Source organism: Drosophila simulans, chromosome 3R (assembly GCF_016746395.2).
Source record: "Drosophila simulans strain w501 chromosome 3R, Prin_Dsim_3.1, whole genome shotgun sequence".
In the NCBI taxonomy this organism is placed as follows: domain Eukaryota; kingdom Metazoa; phylum Arthropoda; class Insecta; order Diptera; family Drosophilidae; genus Drosophila; species Drosophila simulans.
In genome coordinates, this window is record NC_052523.2 from 5,131,503 (window position 1) to 5,153,724 (window position 22,222).

At 45.5% G+C, this 22,222-nt stretch overlaps 7 protein-coding genes across 8 annotated transcripts; 3 read left to right on the plus strand and 4 right to left on the minus strand.

Annotated features, from left to right (window-relative positions):
* The first annotated feature begins 1,240 nt into the window (after window positions 1-1,240).
* Window positions 1,241-2,266, plus strand: LOC27208103 (peptidyl-prolyl cis-trans isomerase CPR6). The gene has a single exon (XM_016183728.2). It carries the CDS (start codon window positions 1,338-1,340, stop codon window positions 2,196-2,198), a length of 861 nt encoding a protein of 286 aa, XP_016033740.1. The 5' UTR covers window positions 1,241-1,337; the 3' UTR covers window positions 2,199-2,266.
* Window positions 2,222-3,892, minus strand: LOC6727236 (protein Peter pan). The gene is made up of 4 exons (XM_016175781.3): window positions 3,487-3,892; window positions 3,062-3,426; window positions 2,578-3,005; window positions 2,222-2,526 (listed from the first exon to the last, which is right to left on the minus strand). The coding sequence occupies exons 1-4, from the start codon at window positions 3,814-3,816 to the stop codon at window positions 2,267-2,269; spliced, it is 1,383 nt and encodes a 460-aa protein (XP_016033741.1). The 5' UTR covers window positions 3,817-3,892; the 3' UTR covers window positions 2,222-2,266.
* A 376-nt stretch (window positions 3,893-4,268) lies between these two features.
* Window positions 4,269-8,793, minus strand: LOC6727237 (ras-related protein Rab-11A). The gene is made up of 5 exons (XM_016175780.3): window positions 8,647-8,793; window positions 8,258-8,458; window positions 6,026-6,147; window positions 5,015-5,363; window positions 4,269-4,878 (listed from the first exon to the last, which is right to left on the minus strand). The coding sequence occupies exons 2-5, from the start codon at window positions 8,295-8,297 to the stop codon at window positions 4,745-4,747; spliced, it is 645 nt and encodes a 214-aa protein (XP_016033742.1). The 5' UTR covers window positions 8,298-8,458; window positions 8,647-8,793; the 3' UTR covers window positions 4,269-4,744.
* Window positions 8,794-9,342: 549 nt separating this feature from the next.
* On the minus strand, window positions 9,343-11,750 carry LOC6727238 (major facilitator superfamily domain-containing protein 10). The gene is made up of 6 exons (XM_002102594.4): window positions 11,127-11,750; window positions 10,585-10,926; window positions 10,448-10,521; window positions 9,979-10,154; window positions 9,615-9,920; window positions 9,343-9,556 (listed from the first exon to the last, which is right to left on the minus strand). The coding sequence occupies exons 1-6, from the start codon at window positions 11,568-11,570 to the stop codon at window positions 9,465-9,467; spliced, it is 1,434 nt and encodes a 477-aa protein (XP_002102630.1). The 5' UTR covers window positions 11,571-11,750; the 3' UTR covers window positions 9,343-9,464.
* Window positions 11,751-12,187: 437 nt separating this feature from the next.
* On the plus strand, window positions 12,188-15,177 carry LOC6727239 (exocyst complex component 6). Its single transcript, XM_002102595.3, has 3 exons — window positions 12,188-12,370; window positions 12,433-13,550; window positions 13,615-15,177. Exons 1-3 carry the CDS (start codon window positions 12,295-12,297, stop codon window positions 14,719-14,721), a joined length of 2,301 nt encoding a protein of 766 aa, XP_002102631.1. The 5' UTR covers window positions 12,188-12,294; the 3' UTR covers window positions 14,722-15,177.
* On the minus strand, window positions 14,809-18,074 carry LOC6727240 (TBC1 domain family member 22B). 2 transcript variants are annotated; one of them, XR_005544328.2, is made up of 7 exons: window positions 17,598-18,074; window positions 17,339-17,534; window positions 16,627-16,795; window positions 16,035-16,566; window positions 15,407-15,630; window positions 15,122-15,336; window positions 14,809-15,009 (listed from the first exon to the last, which is right to left on the minus strand). XR_005544328.2 is itself a non-coding variant. In XM_002102596.4 (6 exons), exons 1-6 carry the CDS (start codon window positions 17,983-17,985, stop codon window positions 15,202-15,204), a joined length of 1,644 nt encoding a protein of 547 aa, XP_002102632.1. In that variant the 5' UTR covers window positions 17,986-18,074; the 3' UTR covers window positions 15,077-15,201. The 2 variants fall into 2 exon arrangements, 1 of the variants encoding a protein (XP_002102632.1); XM_002102596.4 differs by lacking the exon at window positions 14,809-15,009 and having other exon boundaries at window positions 15,077-15,336.
* A 440-nt stretch (window positions 18,075-18,514) lies between these two features.
* Window positions 18,515-22,021, plus strand: LOC6727241. Its single transcript, XM_002102597.4, has 6 exons — window positions 18,515-18,806; window positions 18,877-19,060; window positions 19,122-20,466; window positions 20,534-20,738; window positions 20,797-20,969; window positions 21,033-22,021. Exons 1-6 carry the CDS (start codon window positions 18,683-18,685, stop codon window positions 21,924-21,926), a joined length of 2,925 nt encoding a protein of 974 aa, XP_002102633.2. The 5' UTR covers window positions 18,515-18,682; the 3' UTR covers window positions 21,927-22,021.
* The last annotated feature ends 201 nt before the right edge of the window (window positions 22,022-22,222 follow it).

Genomic DNA, 22,222 nt, shown 5'->3' on the forward strand with positions numbered 1-22,222 from the left:
GAGGGTCAGTCTTTGAATCGCACTTCGGATCGGTGGATCGATCGATTGGGCGTTATTTTAAGTGTTTCTTTAGCTCAAATACACACGTATCGCGTTTAGGCAGCTGCCGCCTCAAGAATCGCAGCAGGAATCTTCAGCGCGGCCAGAAGAATCAGTCTTTAGCATAAATGTTAGTTAGAGTTGCATCATTGAAATTGACAAAGCGCATTGCCGTTTTGCACATTTGTAACCTATTTTACGCGCCTTTTGCCTAATGTTTGTGTTAATTGTAAAGTAAATCTAAGCCTAGTATTTTATTGGCAATTGTAATCTAAGTTAACCGAAATACAAATAATTTAAATGAAAAGTAAATTGTGTAAAGAGGGACACGCAGCAGTGTCTGCAACTGGAAGTTGCACATCTTTCGAGCGAAGATGAATTGAAAATGGATCCATTGTACTGCAATATATAACCGATTCTATTATTGATTGATCTATGCAAACTATAGATTCTAGATATACCGATGTATGTAGAAAATAGCAAATTCCCAGGCAGTTTCAACAATATAATTATATGTATGTATACCGTTCGTTGATTGTGATCAATGGATATTTTACTATATGTATTGCTATTTGTAAGTTAAGTTCCAATGCTATACTTGATCTGGATCACGATCACGCCGCTTCCGCGTTAACTAATGTATGTACATAACGTTTTACTTTAACAAAAGTTGATCAAATATGAACACATACTCCGGATTATGTAAAACTGTTAGTGGAAAGAGGGCAGCTTGTTAAACGATGGCCGAGCAACTGCTAGTGCGCGAATTGGCTTAGTATATGTAACATAACTAGAAATAATAATAAATTGTGTATAAATGCTAGAAAATTGTTTATCTTAAATGGACTCAACAAATGGATTAAATTTAATGAAGCAGAACTGGGTAATACAAAGTTTTACTAAATAACTTCAGTTATTTAGTTAAATGCATGCTACCTTTTTTGTTTTCAAAAAAATAGAGACGTTAAAAACACAAGATTTGGATTCGCAGGTTTTATAAGATTATATAACCGCATATTATAGTAATTCCGAAGCTTTGAGAATTTCTTTTAGATTGTTGACCAATTTTTCCTTCGCACTCCCACTAGCTGCGTACAGGGTATCGGATGGTCGACTAACTCAATTGCTTGCAAATAGATGCGTAGTCAACGCATTACATTTTTGAACTAGTGAGAACAAGGTATTTTTTTGTGAAATTTGCGATAGGTACATTTTTGACGGTTTTCTGGTCACATCGCCAAATCACAAAGTTTGTTTGCTGATAAATTTCGAAGCTCCCAATTTGCAAATACTCCAAAATGGACTGGTACGTGGGCACAGAGTGGGAGGACAAGAATCGTGGTCTGGCCAAGAAGGTAATTGGCCTCCAGTTCACCGAAATGGACAAGCCCACGATAATCAGTACGGTGGAATTCAGTGTCAACAAGAAAGCCGCCAATTTGGGTGGACGACCTAGCAAATATTTGGCCAGCGATAAGGCCACGACGTATCCTCAAAAGCACAGCCTGGAAATGGGCACCAGCCTGACAGCAGTGGACTGCTACTTGGAGCTGCTGCTGCAGCAATTTGTGCCTGGTGAAACGGCAGCCTGTAGCATCACGACCAAAACCGGCGAACGGATTGAATTCGAACTGAAGCTGGAAAAGATTGTGAAGAACACTCAGGTGGAGAAGCTAAGCGCTGCAGAGATATATGAGTTGGCACTGCGTCTCAAGGAGAGCGGCGTGGCCACCTTTAAGACGTTCCCGAAATTCGCCTTTGATTACTTTGTGCGTGCCGCAAAGTTGCTGATCACCTACAAACCCTTCGACAAACTGAACAAAAAGACCAATGGCATCAACGGCCCGGCAGTGGAGGCGCTCTTCATCCAGATACAGACCAACCTGGCCGCCTGTTTGCTGCAGGAGAAACGATACGAGCATGTAATCTACCACACGCAGTTTGTGGAGACGGAGGAGAGCCCCAGCGAGAAGAGCATCTACCGGCGTGCACTGGCCTACTATCACCTGAAGGAGTTCGCCAAGGCGCAGGCCACCATCGAGCGAATGCCCAACTACGAGGAGAAGCGAGAGTTCAGCAAGCTGCGCGACAACATCGCTGCCAGCTGGAAGGATAGCAATGCCCATTACAAGGAGGTAGTGCAGCGTATGTTTAGTTAGTTCCCATTGATAACATCGCGATGTCGGGCTAACCAACGGTCTTTATAAAATAGCTTATGTTAAATGTACTACTTTGATTTTCTACTCTTTCTGTTGTCAAACTTGGCGCGCTTGTTTTTGGGATCGAACTTGGCTCTCCTGTTCTTGGGGTCGAATTTGTCCTTCTTGTCCTTGCGATCGAACTTGTCCTTACGATCGTACTTGTCCTTGCGGTCAGATTTGTCATTCTTGTCCTTGGTATCCAGCTTAGCCCGCTTGTTCTTGTATTTCATTCCGCCGCCCAAACTAGGCCGCTTTCGGGAGGACTTCGCTTCCATTTTGAAGAGTTCTGCAAAGGAAACAATAGTTTATGTTCTTCGCAGCATGTAGCAAAACTCACCTTCGTCTGGTTCCTCGCCGACTTCCTCCTTGTAGTACTCCGCATCATCCTCGGGGTCGCTATCAGTGCGTCCCTCTGCCGCCCTCTTGGCAGCCCACTTTTCATCCTTCTTAAGCTTTAGGTTGCGGGCACGATTCTCTGCCTGCTCCTTCTTGCGCTGCTCCTTCTGCTTTCGCTTCTTTTCGACCAGCTTGCGCAGGATTTCCTTTTCGTCCTCTGTCTTGACCACATGATCGTGATACAGAACTTCGCCCGTCAGAAGGCCCTCTTCTATTTTGATGAGCTGCAGGGTTAGACGAGGTCCGATCTCGTGTAGCTTTATGGAGCTCTTGTTGTCCTCCAAGTTGCCCCTGCTTTTAAGAGTCTGTGCCAGCACCACGTGTGACTGCTCGTCATCTTCGGCCTCTGATTCGGAGGCATAGCCGTCCCTGAAAATCAAAATTATGATTACTTGATGGAATGAGAACAAATGGGCATTTCCTACTTGATCACAAAGTCCACGACTTCCTTACACTTGCCCAGATTGGGCACCGTTCCTTTGACGATTTTCTGGACCGCCCGCTTCAAGCCCACCGGCACCACCTGCACAGAGTAGTGACGCATCTCGACCAGCTTCGTGTCCGGATTGTAGGAGAACAGGACGCAGCGACGAATGGTGCCGATATTGACCGTGGCCAAGTTGATGGAGGGGAACATGTTCTGGAACGTGGTGGCCATCAGCTTAAGGTGCTTGCCGTCGCCACTGAAGTTGTTCATGATGACCAGCGGAGCGTGTTTGAAGTGATCATTGTCAATCATCTGCTTTTTGCTTAGCGAGATCACATCTCTGGCCAGGGTGAACTGGTGAACCTGCCAAAGGATAACTTCGCGGTCAAATACCCAGTGGAACTAAGCGAAAAACAAACAAACCTTAAAAGTAAGCGATGGACCGCGCGGCAGGCGGACCACTTTGAAGGACAGCTGCGTGGATGCCTTGTTGAAGATGCCCATGTGGGAGACGTGGAAGAAGCTGCTCAGGCTGACAAAGTCCTTGATGCGGTTCATCCGCTTCTCGCGCAGATTGCTGGCCGTGAAGGGCTCCATGATGCGGCGGAAGTCCAGGGTGAGGTCCATGATGTACGGACAGGCGAGGCCGCGATGGATGACGAAGGAGTGCGGCGCCTCCACGATCTCGCTCGGCTCGCTGGCCTTGAAGGCCGCCGTGCGCGTCTTCGGATGCACTTTTTTCTTACCGCCCATGTTTCAATGTTTTTGTTCACTTTTCTCCCGCACGTGTTGGGATCAGTGTGGCTGCTCGCGCGAAAAATACCGAGCGCTCAAACAACGTCCGCCTCTGGTCACTCTAATCCAATTTTAAATTTGGATTTTCCGCCAAATGAAAACCACTTCTGTTTTATTTAAATTATATTTATTTAATCACACTTAACATAGCAAACACAAATGATGTTATTTCGTTTCATTTATGCATTTAAAGTTTTACAACTGTTCTTGTTTGATTTCTCTTTATCAGCTAGTTTTACCAAGTGGCCAATCGTTTAAAATGTTGCGACAAACCGAAGAAGAAAATCCGAGCTGCAGTGCTGTGGTAATGAATTTGCATTTAAGTCGAAGAATTTCCGGTTGTTTGTTGTTGTTCTGCTCGCGAAATTACAACTATATATTTATGTTGCGAAAAATTAATAATATTAATATTTTAATATTAGCATATATGTATATTTATATAAATTATAGTTCTACAGCTTAAACTGAATTTGGAGTGTTTAGTTTTGCTTGCTTTCATTCCGCGGCGGTCGATTTATGCGATACTCATTGCTCTGTATGTATATATAAAACTTCAGTTTAAACCGCAGTTAACTACAGCCGGATGTTGTTGCTTTCGATTCTTTTGCTGCTGCTGCTGCTTCTGATGGTGGTGGTGGTGTTGGTGGTGGAGTGGCGGCTTCGATTTGATTTGATTTGATTTATCAATTTATGCGCACATGACAAACTGTGGCTGACAAACGCATAGACATCCTGTGCGGTCCATCGGGTGTGCACTGCTTCTGATCTTGGTGTTGCAGTTCTGGCCGCTGCTGCTCCTCTTGTAGTCGTAGTTGTAATTGCTGTTGCTTTTGTTTATGTTGCTGTTCTGGCGGTTGCGGGGAATAGCGAAAATTGCTTGGGGCGGTCACTGACAGCACTGTTTGCGCACGTCGGCGGTGACAGTCGGCTTCACGTCGATGGGCTCCACGTTCGACGGGCGGATGACGTCGCCTTCCGGCGGATCTCTGATCTGTTTCTGCGACACAATGCGATAGATCTCTGAAACGGGATTACGAGAGTCCATTAGTCGAGCTTCGTTATCATTAATCTCTTGACTTTCAATGAAGCATTCAATCTACAGTATGCCGATCGATAGTTCGAAAGCAGACTAGCTAAGTTATCATGACCGACTTACCTGTGAGTATGTTCTGGAATGCCGTTTCAACGTTCGTGGAGTCGAGGGCCGAGGTTTCTATGAAACTCAAGCCGTTGCGCTCGGCAAACAGCTTCGCCTCGTCCGTGGGCACGGAGCGCAAGTGCCGCAAGTCGGACTTGTTGCCCACCAGCATGATGACGATGTTCTGGTCGGCATGGTCGCGCAGCTCCCGCAGCCACCGCTCCACGTTCTCGTAGGTCAGATGCTTGGCAATGTCATAGACGAGCAGGGCCCCCACGGCACCGCGGTAGTAGGCAGAGGTGATGGCGCGATAACGCTCCTGGCCGGCCGTATCCCAGATTTGCGCTTTAATTGTTTTGCCATCGACCTGCGTTGGATGGACAGGAAGGACGAAACAAAGGACTGCATTAGAATAGTGACAGTAATTGGCAATTTCGCCAAGAAATGCTTGCGGCGCATTCGCTTTGAAAATTGATATACATACAAGCATTTGGATTCAATATTCAGACCTAACTAACCTAAATATGACTTATGGATAGGCTTTTAACTCTACTAAAAGAACACAATTTTTGAAATTTACGCGCAGCTGGCGTAGGTTGTATTCATTAGAACCCCATTTGATATACTAAATATTGTCAAATCCTTCGAACAGATGGCACAAAGTACTATTGTACACAAATCCTTATACATACGAAATATTTAATTGTTATTGACCACATAAGTTTGTTATTTTAGCACAAGTGACAAACTATGATGTCAACATTTTGCCTAATCCCACAGGATGGCTTTCGAAATTATGCAAGAAAGCCAATTGGCAATCCTTTATTTAGTGAAATTCTCGACACTTACTCAAATTGAACAAACTTTTCCCCCCAATTTTCCGATATACGCCTCAACTACGTGTCCTCCCATCGAAACGCACACGCAAGTTCACCCGTGACTTCCCCCACTGTGGGTGCGGTGCGGTAGATGTTGGGGGTGGAGCTCGATGGGCCACTCCACCCTCGAGTTCTTGGCCAGCGTACTCACCTCTATGCTGCGCGTTGCAAACTCAACGCCAATCGTCGACTTGGACTCCAAATTGAATTCATTGCGCGTGAAACGTGAGAGCAAATTACTTTTGCCAACACCGGAGTCACCGATAAGGACAACTGCAAAGGATTAGAGGGAATTAGTGACATCGACATTGGCATTGGATAATCGAAGACCCCCAGTTGCATAATTTATGTGGGTGTGTGGTGTGGTGTGGCGTGGCGTGGCCCCTGTCTTGTGTTTTACGGCCGGACAGAATGGTCGCTGGTGGCCCGGCTAGGTCATGTCCTCCTTTCGCCGCTGGCACGGCGCACCAAGGTCAGCGAGTACATAAAACCGCCATGCTCGGGGGATTTCAGGCCATGGAAAGAAATGTTTTATGATTGGGGCAGTCGACGTTTGGGAGTTCGTGTTATTGTGCTTCATTGCCGATAGCAAACATTTCTTGGATAATTGAGTGGGGGATATTTGTGTGAGCAAACAAGCATCCCAAGTTGATATGCTACCCGATAAAACTATCCACTGACCTTTTTATGACTCTATTTCCTTTTGATAAAGTTTCTCATGTGCAGCCAGAGTTGTTGGCTATAATTTATATTAACTGATATCTAGACACTGTGTTTACTGTCTGTCTGTCTATTAGTTTTCATTTTTGACACCCTTTTCGGACATTGTTGATTCAGCATGTTTGCTAATCCATTCAGAAAACAACAACTAAAACTCATCAAACACCTTTTCGCTCTATCGCTATGGTCATAGCTGCACGGAGAAAATTCAAATAGTAAAATGGTATCATATGAGAACTGATTCTTGAGTTCGAAGTTTCGACTGCAATGTCATTAAGATATGAACTAGAAATTGGGAAAGACTTTTGAATTTATGTCCTGGTTTTTGACTCAATATAGCTAGCAATGTTAGAGAAACAGGTTTTTCTTTCAGTGTGGACAGCTGGGAGCAGCGTGGTTACAGTTATCAGCGAGAGAGCTGAGTCACTTTGTTTTCTACTCTCTTTCTCAGCGCTAATAACGATCTTCAAAGAGAAATTGCACTTAGTTAAGCGGATGCGATGAGAAATTAAAAGGGGGGGAGTGGTAATCAACGGTCATTACTTAGTAGTGGGAATGGCTCGAATAACCCGAAACGGCCCACTTTCGGTTATGTGATTATGCGCTTATCGGTGAGTGGAATTCTTCAACAGTTATTGGCAGTGAGTCATGCCCGTTTAATATTGTTTCATGTGTGAAATTTGAGGCCTCATCATGCATACCGCACACTGACGCATTATTATGGTGATGTTTTTTAACTTTTTGGATACTTAACCCAAAAAAAACGGGAGATTAAGTTTTAAATATTTCACAAAATATACATATGTGTCAGTCACTTTTCATTAATGACATTCAACAGTTGCTCAGCTGTGATAGCAGAGATTTCCAAGCGCAATTGGAATTTATGGCGTAGTAGCAAATGAAGGGAACAAAGAAGAGCTGAGAATTTATGACCTCTGTCCATACATATACATATACATAAAGGTCTTGTTTTCTACCTGCAAATACATCATTTTGCTCTACTGTGCTCCAAACTTTCAATCGAGAGCGGGTGAAAAAGAGAGCGCGCGAGAGAGAGAGCGGAGAGCTACTAAACGAAGTTACAAGAAACCATTGCAAAAGCCAGCTGTACAGAAATCATAATACCCACACTCTCGCTCCATTTACTGGATATCTAATCACTTTAGCATTTCGAGTGGGTGGGCAAGCCTAAAAACTACTTTACAAAGCGATTATAAATACGATCTGCTTGGCTTTTGTATGCAACGTGGCGAGACCAACGGCACTGTAATGACAAAACAAGCAGTTAACGGCAAAGTACGCGTACTCCAGTCCGAAAGAGAACCCCAAAGAGATGGAGATAGGCGGAGTGAGAGCGGGAGAGCCATCAAAGGGCATCCAACTGCAGCAGTAGCAGCAGCAGCAACAACAATAAACTCGGGGGGCGTACTTCTTATTTTGGGAATTAATGACACTCACGCAAACAAACACACCACATACCATCACATGAACTTTGGGCTCTTCGAGTGCACTTTTTTGTTATTCTCCAATTAGTTTCAATTAGTGCCATTGAACCACTGTCTCTCACGGGAGGGAGAGGAGAGAGCCTGAAAGTGCGGCTCCTCCTCTCCTGGTCCACCTTCGGCGATCATCACCCAGCGGCTAGTATCATGTTTATAATTACCTTTGAACAGATAATCGTACTCGTCTTCTCTTGCACCCATTTTGCTCAATTTGTTTTGCTATCGCTCGCTCGGTTCGATATCCTTTGGAAATCCAGTTCCGTCCTTTTTGTTTTGTGTGTGCGGGTGCTAAACGAAATCCAATAATCCCTGCGCGCCGCCGATTTCTTTAATGCGTTTGTCGTTGGCTCACACACTTTACACTTTTATTTGCAGTTGTAGTTGTAAAGAAAGAGAAAAGTGTATATATCAGTATTTAAGTGGCGAAATCGGTTGCTCTTCCAGCTCGGTTGCGTTCGAAAATGTTGGCAGGACTTGTCCGGCAATCAGAGCAGTATTAATTAGACATTTGCAGCTGCTTGCAGCGCATTTATTTGCAATTTTCTCTTACACGAAAACTTAGTCACTCCCAATAACGTCACGTTATATTTCCAACGAGACTAGAGATGTTGAAAAACATCGGTACATCGACATTATTTCGGCGATACTTATCGATTTTCTTAATGGCGATGTAAGGCGATAGTAAATTTTTGTGCCCAGCTTATGTTTTACATTTTAAATATAAATATCACTTTTATTTTTGTTTATATGAACATTGTTTTATACTCAAAAACTTTAGAAATGTTACATGACTTAGCCTTGCCGTATTAAGTTAAATTGTCTATTTCACACATTAAATTTTGAAAATAAATCTAAAGTTTGTTTCTATTTTCAGAAGTTTTTCGATTTATTTTAAAACACCATTTATCATTATCGATGTTTTCACATCGACTTGCATCACTATATCACCGAGATGGATGTTTTAGTGTTACCAGACGAATTATCGTGAACTTCTCTCGTTTAATCCTGACAAGACTATCGTATTTAAAAAAAACTGAACACATATTCTAAGGATAATGCAACCACATTTAATTAATTTACATTTAATTTATTCCCAAATCAAAATGCCTTGAATATTTAAAACTTTCAATCCTAAAAAGAATAGTTCTCTAAGTAGCAGTAACGGTTTCTTATATAGTATCTTATTAAAAAAACTAATTAAAATAGAAAACATTCCGATCTCAAGTAAAAAACCCCTGTTTACAAATCGAAGTAAAAATGTGTTTATTTTAATATAAAATACTTGTAAAAAACGATAAATTAAGTATAATGTGCAGCTAATACTTCCGTTGATCTCATGTGAGTTAAAAAACTTTGTTCCTATTGCACTTAAATGCGAGCGCGTTGCAAGGCCACGGCTGGATAAATGAGCAGAAGTCCGCCGGCGATATAGGTGATCTTGGAGCCCACGCACCAGAAGGCTATCAAGGATTAAAGAGATTAGAGAAGGTATAATCATAGGACAACTGAGGAGCTCACCAATGCATCCTACCACGGGGCCCAGAGCTCGAGCCAAAGCTCCCAGTGAGCGGAATATGCCCAGTACTGAACCCTTCTGGTCATCGTTTCCGTATTTGGATACGAGTGTGGTCAGACAGGTGACAGCGAAGGCTGTGGAGATTGCGAATAGAGTCATACCGGCGTAGAGCATCCGACTGCCCTCGGCCAGGCCGACTACTACGAAGGCGGGTACAATCAGGTACAGACTGAAGATGGCATAGCCCTTGATCTTCGCCTCGGGCAGCCGTCGGACCACCGATCCCTGCAGCAAAGTCATGATTACACCTAGGAAAAGACACAAAATAAATTGGGAATATTGTCGATTATCAACTTGCTTCCATACCCGTTGTCAAAAACATCTTCGCCTGATCCATCGAAGTGTAACCGAATTTGTGGTACATCAGAAATGTGACGGTGAACTCCAAGCCGGAATACAGAAAGAGATACAAGAAGTATACCAGGCCGATGGACCGCAGGGCGGCAATGTCTTTCTTGGGCACATTTTTGATGGCAGCAAATCTGGCAGTGGAAGAATTCTTTTGAAATATGATTGTACAATCCAGACATAATCATTGGTAATAATCTTCTAGCTAACTGGACTACATTCCCTGTAACTACCATTAATCAGAAGCAATCCACAATTTACCAACTGATAAGGCAATCAAACAAACGTGTCCGAGAACCCGGCATGATAATAGTGTCTATCAAACCAGTCAGGCAAGTCCGGGTGGCTTGCAGTTCTCACCGTATGACGAATTCGATTTAATCACACGACAGGTTTTCGAGACATGCTAATTAAAACATTGAATTACCTAAATATGGCCGAAAAGTTGAGCAACTGCAGGCCATAAGACAGTGCAGATGATATCTCCTTAACACGTTTCTCCTGCGAAAAGGTGAAACAATTAATTGTGTTGGGCATATATTTCATTTAGACAATCATACGCACCTTGGGCAACGTTTCCCGCAGACAACACGCCAGGACCACAAGATCTCCAACTGCCAGGCCAAACGCCAGCAGAGAAGGCAACACAAACCAAGTGCTTCCACTTTTATCGGAGAATATGGCGAACAGGGCTCCAATCATGGGTCCCACAATAAAGCCAAGCGAAAAGGCCACGCCCACAAGGGCCATACCGCGTCCACGGGTCTTAACGCTGGACACATCCGTAATGACGGACATGCACAGCGATATGTTGCCCTTGCTAATGCCGCCCACGAAGCGGGCCAAAACGAACAGGGCAAAGTTGCTGGAGCAGGCCCAGATCAGATAGGATAACGCAATGCCACTCTATAGATGAAAGAAGACAGGTGGCTTAAGAAGGGTTTACTAAATTGGGGCTTGGCTAAGGAGTTTGAATTGGACGATTTCACGATTTTCCACGCTTTTGGATAAAACTCGTGATTGCATGAAATGTTGTCCAAGTCAAAAAGGAAACTAACAAGACTAGTTTAGTGCACATTAAAGTATTGAGCACTGGGATTACTTACCGCACAAGTCACCAGGACTGGTTTTCGTCCGTAGTAGTCTGAAAGTCCTCCGACAATCGGACTGGCCACGAACTGCAGGAAGCTGAACATGGAGCCGAGAAAGCCCCCGAATAGCACCGATATGTAGCGATCCGGGGCGCCCAGGAGCTGCTGGAACCAGCGCACCCGATCCGTGAGCACCGCATACAGGCCGGAGCTGTCGTTCTGGCGATAATGCTCCAACAGCGAGGGCAGCAGCGGCAGAATAATGGTGAAGGCCAGCAAGTCGAAGAGCAGCGATACGAATATTATGTATATCATGGGATCACTCTTCTCCGGCTTTCCATTCTCCGATGCTTCCTTATCCAGCGCTTTATTGTTGTTGTGATGGTGGCTTCCGGTTTGGCTGTGGTTTAGCTTCTCCACGGCAGCGGTTCCATTGTGGCGACTCCGTAGGTCGGCCATCTTTGCTGATTTCGGGTGTTAGCTTGTGCCGTGATTGCGTGCGTGTACGGGTGTTACTGCAACATAACTGTATCAACGGAACCACAACTCCACCGACAACTCTTGGCCCTCTCGAGAAGCGGCCAGCCAACGCGAAGCCAAAGTGAAAGCTGAACAGCAACAGCTGTTCCAAGGCGGCCTACAACGAGCAGACGGCGTTCCAACCTGTTGCTTGCTGCGGATATTTGAAAAAAGGGCGCAAAACTGAGTTATTCAAACATCTGTATTTAATTACTTTTCTGTAAGCAAAATTACCCATGTAGGCGAACATAACTAATAGCATTGGCTAATGCCTTAAATCTTTAATTATTTTCCAATTATTTTACAAAACAAAGTCTTTTGCTTAAATAGTTAAGAACCGGTTAGCATTATTATGAAATTAGGTTTTTGTTAATTATGCTTATAATTTGATGGCTAGTTTTGGCCATTTGATTGAATTATTTATTTTATTACAATCCTGGTGATAATTACTTTTTTAAATGTTTATGATGTCGGATATTCTGCGACACAACTTTGTATTATAATTTAAAACATACCGCCTAATATTGTTATCGTCTGTTATCGAACGTCAAACCTCGATAACACTTAGTAAGTGTTCGATATACCACACCGATAAGTCGGCGAAATAATTGCTCATTAAGTTCTGGTAAAAAGTTGTTTAGAAGAGGAAAAAGAGCGTTTTAAGATGTCCAAAGTGACCGTGCAAGACATTGAGGCGGTGGACGACTACTGGGGACCGACATTCCGTTCGATCCTCGAAGGTGACTGCGAATATAAGCAATTTGCTCACTGTGTTTACGCCCATTTCCCTTTTTCCTAACAGGCAACAACACCAAGCAGATTGGCGACCAACTGGAGCAGCGTATACGGAGCCATGACAAGGAGATCGAGCGGATCTGCAATCTGTACTACCAGGGCTTCATCGACTCAATTCAGGAGCTGCTCCAGGTGCGCACGCAGGCACAGCAGCTGCACAACGAGGTGCATTCCCTGGACACTTCCCTTCGCCAGATCAGCGCCTCGCTGATTCAGCAGGGCAATGATCTAGTGCGTGCTCGTCAGATCGAATCCAATCTGGCCAGCGCCATCGAGGCACTCAAATCCTGTCTGCCCGCATTGGAGTGCTACATGAAGTTCACACAGCAGGCCAAGAACAAGCAGTACTACCAGGCGCTGAGAACTCTGGAGACGCTGGAGACGGAGCACCTAACGCGTTTGAAGACACACAACTATCGATTCGCCACCCAGATGCAGATACAGATTCCCATAATCAAGGAAAACATCCGTCGCTCTTCCGCCTCGGACTTTCGAGAGTTCCTCGAGAACATCCGCAAGTTTTCGCCCCGCATCGGCGAGCTGGCCATCACACACACAAAACAGCTGCAAAAGCGTGATATCAACGCCATCATTGCCGAGCACATGCAGCAGATGAATGGAGGCGAAGACGGCGGAGCAGGTGCTGGCGGGGATGATGATGGTGCCAACGTTAGTGCTCAGGACCTGATTGACTTCTCCCCCATCTATCGCTGCCTACACATCTACATGGTGCTGGGTCAGCGCGAATACTTCGAGAAGGACTACCGTCAGCAGCGCAGGGATCAGGCCAAACTGGTGCTTCAACCCCCGCCCAACATGCACGACAATTTGGAGGCCTACAAAACGTACATATGTGCCATCGTTGGCTTCTTTGTGGTCGAGGATCACGTTAAAAACACGGCGGGCGATGTCGTGACCAGCAGTTATTTGGAGGATCTGTGGTCCAGCTCGCTAACCAAGTTTGTCAACGAGATCAGCATGAGTTCTTCGTCCTGCACCGATCCTAATATCCTTCTGCGCATTAAGAACCTCATTATGCTGTCCATCAATACGTTTAAGTGCTACGGTTACACCGTGAACATCCTCTGGGAACTATTGCACAACATGCGGGATCATTATAATGAGGTGAGCGTTGAGAAATTCTGTAAGCCTTTCTTTTGTTTGTAAAACTCTTGGCTTTCCTTTTCAGGTTTTACTGCAACGCTGGGTGCATGTGTTCCGCGAAATTCTCGACAAGGAACAGTTTCTGCCCATGGTTGTGCAAAACACGGAAGAGTATGAATGCATCATCGAACGATTCCCCTTCCATTCGGAACAGCTTGAAAACACTCCCTTTCCGAAGAAATTCCCCTTTTCGAGAATGGTGCCGGAGGTGTATCACCAGGCGAAGGAATTCATGTACGCCTGCATGAAGTTCGCCGAGGAGCTCACCCTATCGCCCAACGAGGTGGCCGCCATGGTGCGCAAGGCGGCCAATCTTCTGCTCACGCGAAGTTTCAGTGGCTGTCTATCTGTGGTGTTCCGCCAGCCTAGCATCACGCTGACGCAGCTCATCCAGATCATAATCGACACGCAGTACTTGGAGAAGGCAGGACCGTTTCTGGACGAGTTCGTGTGTCACATGACCAACACAGAGAGAAGTGTATCTCAAACACCATCGGCCATGTTCCATGTGGCCCGGCAAGACGCCGAGAAGCAAGTGGGCCTACGTATTTGCTCGAAGATCGATGAGTTCTTCGAGCTAAGCGCCTATGACTGGTTACTGGTAGAGCCACCAGGAATAGCCTCCGCCTTCATTACAGACATGATTTCCTACCTAAAGAGCACCTTTGACAGCTTTGCCTTTAAGCTGCCCCACATCGCCCAGGCGGCCTGCCGACGCACCTTCGAGCACATTGCAGAGAAGATTTACTCGATCATGTATGACGAGGATGTAAAGCAGATTTCCACTGGAGCACTCACACAAATCAACCTGGATCTAATGCAGTGCGAGTTTTTTGCGGCCTCGGAACCCGTGCCTGGTCTGAAGGAAGGAGAGCTGAGCAAGTACTTCCTGCGTAACCGTCAGCTGTTGGACCTGCTCATCCTAGAGGAATGGAGCACGTATTTCCATGACTATGGCAAGCAAGAGAACCGCTACCATCTGGTGCAACCTCAGTCTATTATTGTGATACTAGAAAAGATTCGCGAGGCGGACAAGAAGCCCATTTTCTCGCTGGTGCGAAAGAATGACAAGAAGAAGCTTTTGGAGACGGTGCTAAAGCAGCTAAAGCACATCGCCGATAGACAGAATTAGAAATATCAGGCTGTTAGTTAGTTGGGGCTTTAAGCAAACACTATTGTTTTAACCAAGTGTTTGCTTGTTGAATTCTTCGTGTAATCATTAACTATAGCTTTTCATCTTTATTGTTTAGGCTAATTTGAGTTTTCACATGGAAAAAGTATTTAGTTCTCATTACATTTGATTCGATTTGTTTTTATAAAAGACAAATTTCAATTGAAACTGCTCGACCCGTTGAACGTGTAAAGTTGTATTTTGAATTTTGATTCTTATGTACAAAAAGCGCAGAAGTTTAGCGGTTGCCTACGTACGGATTGTTGATAAATACAAAACGAAAACGACATAAAATGAAAACAAACGGAGAGGAACGTCTAAATAACAAATTGTATATAATTATTAGATGTATGTAGCGTACGTGTATTGTGTAGGTATATTCCGCAAATCGTAATAAACTAACTTCTAAGTTACGTATATGCGTTGTTTGTGTTGCTTTTGTCAACTCTTCGTCTCCAAGTGCTTGGGCGCATCCGCATACGTGAACTTCAGGCGGAATGCCTCGGCCAGCAGAACGTTGATTTGTCGATCGGACCAGTTGTGTGTTGGCAGATTTTGTAGCAGCAACATGAGACCCTAACACATAGCAAGATGGCAATGATCAGTAGACGTTGCAGGAAGGGCATCTTTTCGCCTGGCGACTCACCTGGAAATCGTTTTGTTGCATCAGCTGCTCCTTCCAGTGCAGAAGGAATGCCGCGCACACGTACAAGTGGAACAGGGCGAAGCCGTCGGACTCTGCGAGATATGTGTCCCACAATCGGATGGTGCAGTGCAGCGGCAGCTCGCGTGTCAGCAGATTGTTCATCCAGCGAAATGAGAATTGCAAGTAGTCGACACCATGTGCCTGTAGATGACGATGTAAGTTTACTGAAAACAAAAATTACAATTTATTATCATCACTCGGCAATTGTAGGTTGCATGTCCAATTGACTTATCTAGTAATTATTTTTATCTGTTCCGAACACTAGCAATAATAATAATGTTGATACGTGTCATGGCCTATTGACCAAAAGCTATCTTACACCATATAAGCTCCTAGAAAAACGTGTGTAAATTTGTAAAATTTAAAGCATCTTCGGTATCTTTGACGGGGCACATCAAAATGGCTTGACTTTGATGAGGCTTTTGTTTGCTTACACAAGCCCCATGCCTTCCAATTTATCTTATCACAAGAGCATTAACATATCTCTATCTATATTTGATCACCTTCATTGCAAGGTAATCTTGATGTGACGTTTATCTACTGCCAAAGGTACAGCATTCCCACTCACCGTCAATGCGCTGTATCAGATCCTTGAGTTGGTTAACCTTCTCCTGTATGCCCAGCTGGGCAAAGATGTAGTTATCCTGAATGCAGTCGAGAAACTTAGATAAGCACCAAAACGAGTCCGCCTCGATAATGTTTCGAGTCTCCTCGGGCAGCGTGGACATGTCGTACTTTTCGAGATCCGTATTCGGCGTCAAGGCCTCCTGTAGAAAGACGATAAAGAAGGGCGTGACCAGGTCGTTGATGCCCTGCACGTAGCCGGAGGCAGGATGGCGAATGGCCCAGATAAAGAGAATGCGCTCGAACATCTCCTGGACAAGCTGCTGCTGGAAGAGCGGAATCTGGGGGTTCATTCGTGGCACATCGATGTGGATCTGGCGGTATGTGTCCTGTTGCGTCTCATCCTGGCTATCCACCCGGAAGTAGTTGTGCCTGAGGTCCTGGTAGCCCTGCCGCTTGCTCTCCAGCACCGCCATCCTTCGCTCACTTGAAGGCGGAAGATACTTCGAAAGGAGTCGCCAGCTGACAGCGCGCATCTGGAGTGCGGTTTTATTATTTGCTTATTATTAAACAACGATATATCGTTCAATTCTCACCTTGCGAGGCACACCAGACCAACTGATCTTCTTGAGAGCCACCAAGTCTAGTTGAGGCGAGTCTAGCACCACTTGGAATTTTTCAATTTTCGTTTCGTACTCACTGTCCTGGCAATTCGAGCTTATCTTCTGCAATTGCGGTCTGCCCGGGTAGTTCCTCAATCTAGATCTGAAATGGCCATCTATATTACTAACTGTTGGGGTCTTGATTGTTTTCGGTCTTGGTTCCGCGTCTCCCGACATTGCTCTGTTGGAAGAGCTGGGAGTGGCTATCAGTTAAGAAAGGGAAATGCTTCAGGAGCGGTTGCCAAGTTGCTTAATATTCGTTAAAACGTGGCGAATGGCAATAATAAATTGGGAGCGCCCATAAGGATTAAGAACATACATAGGTAATTTTAACCTAATTACATGTTTATCATGATTGTAACATTTAAAAAACGATTGAAAGTGTTAAAACAATTTAAAGGCTTCTATTTTCGTTTAAATATTGAATCTAATTTTGTAGTATTTAAACTTTTATATGACGGAATTCTTGGGTTCATATCTTTAATTTCTACTTTGATAATAAACACGATAATTCTTTTTAAATAGCACCTAGGAAATAATTCAGAAAGCGGTTTCGATCCGCTCTACACCCCTGACTTGTTTGCACAACTGCACGCAGTGGGTTCAACTTTCTTTTTGACTTCCCAGTTGAGTTGGCGCCGCTCACCTGTTTTCGTTACTGTCCGGCAGAGATCTGCGGTCTTCCTTGCAGTCGTCCGTCGAGCTACTGCTGACTGGGACCACATCTGCGCCACTTTCGTTTGCTGACCGGGATGCATTATGGTTCTGGTTGCTTCGAGAGTGCGTCTCGATCACGTTGAGAGCCACCGTCTGCGACACTTGCCGGGAGAAATGAGCCGCATCTGTTGGGGGATCAAAACAGGATCAGAGGTTGAGGAAAACCATCGGGGTTGCGGAACCATTACCACCGCCAGCTCCAACGGCCGCGGCAGCCGCCTCCGTGCTGCTGATGATGCAGAACTCGTCGTCACCCATGTCCCAGGCATCGCTCACCGACTTCTGGTACTCGGTGAAGGTGGACACCATACCAGATCCGGGGGCAGCGCCGCGACCGACCGCTACCCCAACTGCCGCCGCCTTCTCGAGCTCCCGCTTGGGACTGGGCCGTCCGGGCACTCGACGTCCGCTGTTTTTCCAAAAGGTCGAGGAGTTTGCGCCGGGCGTTGGTCCGGGTCCACTTGCCACGGTTACTACTGCTCCACCTGCTCCTGGTGTTCCTGTTGCTGCTGCTGTGGACTCGGCTAGTTCAGTTTGGCTCTTTGCTGCTAATTGCTCTACATTGTTATCCATCATACGATCCCTAGATCCGATTCTATGTCAGCGTCATTATTTTATTTTGCATCAAAAACAGTGTGACCATCGCAGCTCTTTACGGCTTTCACCGCATGACACTTCTTAGTAGTGATGCGAACGTGTCGTGATCACTTGGGGCGAAACCGACCCATATTGATACCCATTACTTGTGGAGAAGAGGGTATACCAGGTTCCAACGAGTCGATCCAGACATGTAAATTTTTAAAAATTAAAACGCGTAATTCGAGACCTATTTCTATGTAAAAGCTTTTAGAAATATGGAAAAAAGGTATGTAATTAGCAAAATATTAAATAAAGAGTGTAATCTTAGGGGTATAAACAAAACGAAAAAGTTTTGGATAGAGTTCTTTCTGCAGTAAGGTAGTATAATTATGTAATTATAATTATTGGTAGTAATGCTATTACTTATTAGTAACGGATAAATGGGAACTATCCAATTGACCGTTATATGTTTCGATGCATGACTATGACCGCTCACCTGGCAACCCTGGCGAATGCGCTTTGGATTTCGACTGCAAACGTGCACGGCCACTCAGTGCAAAACAAGTGTCTTTCGGCGTGATAAGAACCAGAACCCGCAATCAACGATTTCATTATTCGGTGAAACAATTGTAAGCTCCAAAACTATGCCATAAGGGGTAGTCGCCATTCAAGCAGTCAGTGTGGAACCAGCAAGATGCAGAAGCAAGAGGAGGTGCTGTCGCGCCTGCGAACGATATTTGACATATTTTTGCGCGAGAACTTTTCCACTACCAACAATGTTTACTTTGAGAAGCTCCTCACACACTTGCAGGCCAAGGGTGAGTTTACCAATCGGAGTGCCCCTGCTATCTGCCATTAAATCCTCAAATTAATCCGATCTGCCCGTAGAGAACGCCTTTGTGCTGCAGACCCCATTCGTGGTGGAGTGGGTGGACAGGTGCATCACGGCGGTGACCGAGGACTTCAACAAGATCCACCCGAAGGTAATATCCTTCATGCTGAATCTGACCAGTTTTCTGGCGAACAACGAGTGGATGATCGTGCGCCTAAGGGAGCTGGATATAGTAAACAGGTGAGTGGCAGGATAGAAAACTTGGCTGTAATCTCTTAAAATAAATCCACTACCATTTTAGAGCAGTAAAACTCCTACAGAGGGAACACAACTTAAGCCCATCGATTAAGTTAGGTGGCATACGTCTGATGAAAGCCATTACCGTGTATAGCATGGTGTTGGCCTTTCTGCGGATGCACCGCATCTGGACGCTGCTCATCCAGTATTCCAACAACGATCACACGCTGTACGTGGTGCGGGAGGCCCGTCAGGTGCTCTACAACATGTTGTACAAGTCCTGCGACAAGCTGCACGACAAGGCTGTTACCCTGGAGATTCTGTCGGAGATTATGCAGCCGATTCACGACAATCTGTATAAGAACACCGACGACGTGGAGCGCATCCACATCAAGGTGGACGACAACGAGCTGTTGCACAAGATCTCGGCGACATTGGATCTGCTGTCCTACATACTACAGCAGACGCTGGTGCTCGAGGAGCGCACCACTCTGATCACTCTGCTCAAGGAGTATCACGACTTCGAGATTACCATTTGGAAGCTAATCGATATGACCCACAATCCGTACTTTATCGAGAAGATCTTCACCACGCTGAGCAGCTATAACTTCGCCCTGCTGTTGCACGAAAAGTTGCTGAATCCGGACGCCACCGAGCCGCCGGAGGAGTTCACCGAGTTTGGGTTGGCATTCTTTAATATCATGAAATTCTTTATTACCCGCAAGGACGGCTTGAGCTTTGTGAAGTTGGCGGAGCTCAATCATGTACTGTGGAAAAAACTGGGACCTCGTGCGCCCAAGGAAATTGTCATTCAACAAGAGCGCGTTACGTTTGAAAACCAGCTAATCTGCTTTCACATGCTGCCGTTGCTTTTCTCCATTAAGTACGCACAGAAGATCGCCGACGAGGAGAGCAAGGTTGAGCTCTTCGACGCCTATGTTGTCAAGTTGCTGGAGATCTCCTGCGAACAGACCTTGAGGCTCTGTTACACAATGCGGGACAACTTATTTTCTGCAGACGGCATGGCTGTTGGCTTGGTGACGGCCGGCCTGGCAAACAAGTGCATACACAGCCTGTTGGCTCTGGAAAACGTTCTCGATCGGGAGCAGGCGGTTACTGTGTGTCAGGCTTTGCTATATGTGCTTCGCGAGGCAGTGGCCATGAGTGTTATAACAAACAATGGGCAGGAAGACTGTCACAGCGTGAGCAGCGCGGGCAGCTCCTACCTAGAGTTGTATCCCCGGGGCACCGAACAGGTCGTCAACGATCCACAAGTTTTGCATTCCGTCATGGTGGGCTTGCGCACCTTGATCGAACGCTTCAAGATCACGTGGAAGGAGTCGGTGGAGACCATTGGCCTGGTCAATTGTCTGGCATTTGTCCTGGAGAACACAAGCATGGATGCCAGGGTAAGCGAAACATGCACTCATTCCCATTGGGTAAAAATTTCAGTTACATTTGTTTCTGTATTTACAGTGCACTGTCCAAGCGCTGAAGCTCGTCCAGCTGGCTGTGGAGCATTTCCTTTCACCGAACATGGCTCTTTTGGTGGATAACTTGCAGGGCTCGGCGCTGGTTTGTCTGGGTCCCATTATCGTCAAGCGAATGCACGACACAATGTGGGAGGTGCGTGACACAACGCTGGAGCTCACCACCTCTATAGCCAGTATCTCCCGCATCAGTAAGCATGTGATTATCTTAACGTAGTGCCTAACTTTAATGATACGTTGCTCATGTAGAGTTTCCCGCCTTTCAACGGTTTCTAATCGACTCAAAGATACCCCCGATAGTTTACGAAATGGCCAAGAATGACTCGGAAGGTTATGTGAGAGCGTCTGCCTTTAAGTGTCTTTCCCAAATGGTCTCCATAAACCTTTTGTGGGAGAATGGTCTAAGCCAGCTCGATCTTGTGGTGAGTTTATTTGTTTATATGCCCAGAAACAATAATTAATTAAACACTTTAAATTCTCGACAGGACCATCTTTTGTTTGTTATGTATCGGGAGAACAACGATATCGTGAGAGCCGAGGCCGTGATTACGCTGATGAAGATCTACGAGCACCGCAAGATCCACGAGAAGTACAAGAACACGCTCTTCTCAACCCTAAACTATTGTGTTATCGGGGATCATCACACGGAGGTGAAGCTGAATGCTTTGAATTTTTGGCGCCGCGAGTTCTACCGGCAGTTCAGCAATCAGGGCATGATAGATGGCTCTTTTCCCACAGTGACCTTCTCTAAGGAACAGAAGAAGATTGTCACGCTGACGGAGAAAGAGATCCAAACCAGCATTGCCAAAGTATTTGGAGGAGTCCAACAGTACGGATATTTTGGCATCATGCTCAAGTGCCTGCGCGAGGAGACTTCAATGGAGGTTCTGGAATTCCTCATTATGGGTGTCAAGATCATGACGGAGAAGTTTGAGCGCTACAAGGGCATAATGGAGGAGATCGAAATGCGAACGCCGCTCTCGGATAGAGAGCGTCCAACATTCGACTTTCCGTCCCAGCCGCAGCCAACTCCGATTCCAGAGCAGCCACCGGTCAATCAAACCGAGGCGGACGAAGTCATAGAGTCCATATTGAACTCGCAGGATGCGCAGCTCCTGGAGAAGGCGTTTGAGACCCAGATGCAGATAAACGCGGAAGGGAAAACAGCGGAGAAGCGGCACATCGATGAGTTCTACTATAAGCAGTTCGCAGTGCCATTGCGGCAGTTCTTTGAGGAGCTCAAGACCATTGATTTGGACCAGTTAGTCAAGCAGCACCAGGAGTGGTTCGAGTGCAAAGAGAACTTTACCTCCCTGCTGGATGACATCCTAGGTGCGCTGAAGCGCGACGATGAGAACATGATTTCGGACTGTTACTAATGCCGAGCTAAGTCGTTTTCCAGTCAAAAAAAACCCCTCTGTGAAGAAAGCTAAAAGTGTTTTTCCGAGAAATAGAAAATATTTTTGATAACTAAGTTTTGAACACAAAATGAGATTTTATTTCGACGGCGCAGATAAAATAAATAATAATACAGTAACAAAACAATGTTTTAATTGACTAAACATATTTCAAATCAAGATCTTTCTCCTTTTTTAAATTATTGGTGTGCTGGTCACACCGTTCGCGTCGTGTTTGTTTTGGTTTTCTGTTGGTGGTGACACACTTTTAGAGCGAT

Excerpts from the sequence above, each read along its gene's own strand:
- LOC6727239 (XM_002102595.3), top strand. The coding sequence starts at position 12,295 with ATGTCCAAAGTGACCGTGCAAGACATTGAGGCGGTGGACGACTACTGG. Across the intron at positions 12,371-12,432 it reads ATTCCGTTCGATCCTCGAAG|GCAACAACACCAAGCAGATT; the intron begins GTGACTGCGAAT and ends TTTTCCTAACAG. Across the intron at positions 13,551-13,614 it reads TGCGGGATCATTATAATGAG|GTTTTACTGCAACGCTGGGT; the intron begins GTGAGCGTTGAG and ends TTTCCTTTTCAG.
- LOC27208103 (XM_016183728.2), top strand. The coding sequence starts at position 1,338 with ATGGACTGGTACGTGGGCACAGAGTGGGAGGACAAGAATCGTGGTCTG.
- LOC6727237 (XM_016175780.3), bottom strand. The coding sequence starts at position 8,297 with ATGGGTGCAAGAGAAGACGAGTACGATTATCTGTTCAAAG. Across the intron at positions 6,148-8,257 it reads GTACGATTATCTGTTCAAAG|TTGTCCTTATCGGTGACTCC; the intron begins GTAATTATAAAC and ends AATCCTTTGCAG. Across the intron at positions 4,879-5,014 it reads ATTCCAGAACATACTCACAG|AGATCTATCGCATTGTGTCG; the intron begins GTAAGTCGGTCA and ends ATCCCGTTTCAG.
- LOC6727236 (XM_016175781.3), bottom strand. The coding sequence starts at position 3,816 with ATGGGCGGTAAGAAAAAAGTGCATCCGAAGACGCGCACGGCGGCCTTC. Across the intron at positions 3,427-3,486 it reads GTCCATCGCTTACTTTTAAG|GTTCACCAGTTCACCCTGGC; the intron begins GTTTGTTTGTTT and ends ATCCTTTGGCAG. Across the intron at positions 3,006-3,061 it reads GTCGTGGACTTTGTGATCAA|GGACGGCTATGCCTCCGAAT; the intron begins GTAGGAAATGCC and ends TTTGATTTTCAG.
- LOC6727240 (XM_002102596.4), bottom strand. The coding sequence starts at position 17,985 with ATGATGGATAACAATGTAGAGCAATTAGCAGCAAAGAGCCAAACTGAA. Across the intron at positions 17,535-17,597 it reads GGCCGTTGGAGCTGGCGGTG|ATGCGGCTCATTTCTCCCGG; the intron begins GTAATGGTTCCG and ends ATCCCCCAACAG. Across the intron at positions 15,631-16,034 it reads TCTGATACAGCGCATTGACG|TAAACTTACATCGTCATCTA; the intron begins GTGAGTGGGAAT and ends TTTTGTTTTCAG.
- LOC6727238 (XM_002102594.4), bottom strand. The coding sequence starts at position 11,570 with ATGGCCGACCTACGGAGTCGCCACAATGGAACCGCTGCCGTGGAGAAG. Across the intron at positions 10,927-11,126 it reads CAGTCCTGGTGACTTGTGCG|AGTGGCATTGCGTTATCCTA; the intron begins GTAAGTAATCCC and ends TTTCATCTATAG. Across the intron at positions 10,522-10,584 it reads TGCGGGAAACGTTGCCCAAG|GAGAAACGTGTTAAGGAGAT; the intron begins GTGCGTATGATT and ends ACCTTTTCGCAG.
- LOC6727241 (XM_002102597.4), top strand. The coding sequence starts at position 18,683 with ATGCAGAAGCAAGAGGAGGTGCTGTCGCGCCTGCGAACGATATTTGAC. Across the intron at positions 18,807-18,876 it reads CACACACTTGCAGGCCAAGG|AGAACGCCTTTGTGCTGCAG; the intron begins GTGAGTTTACCA and ends ATCTGCCCGTAG. Across the intron at positions 20,970-21,032 it reads TAAGCCAGCTCGATCTTGTG|GACCATCTTTTGTTTGTTAT; the intron begins GTGAGTTTATTT and ends AATTCTCGACAG.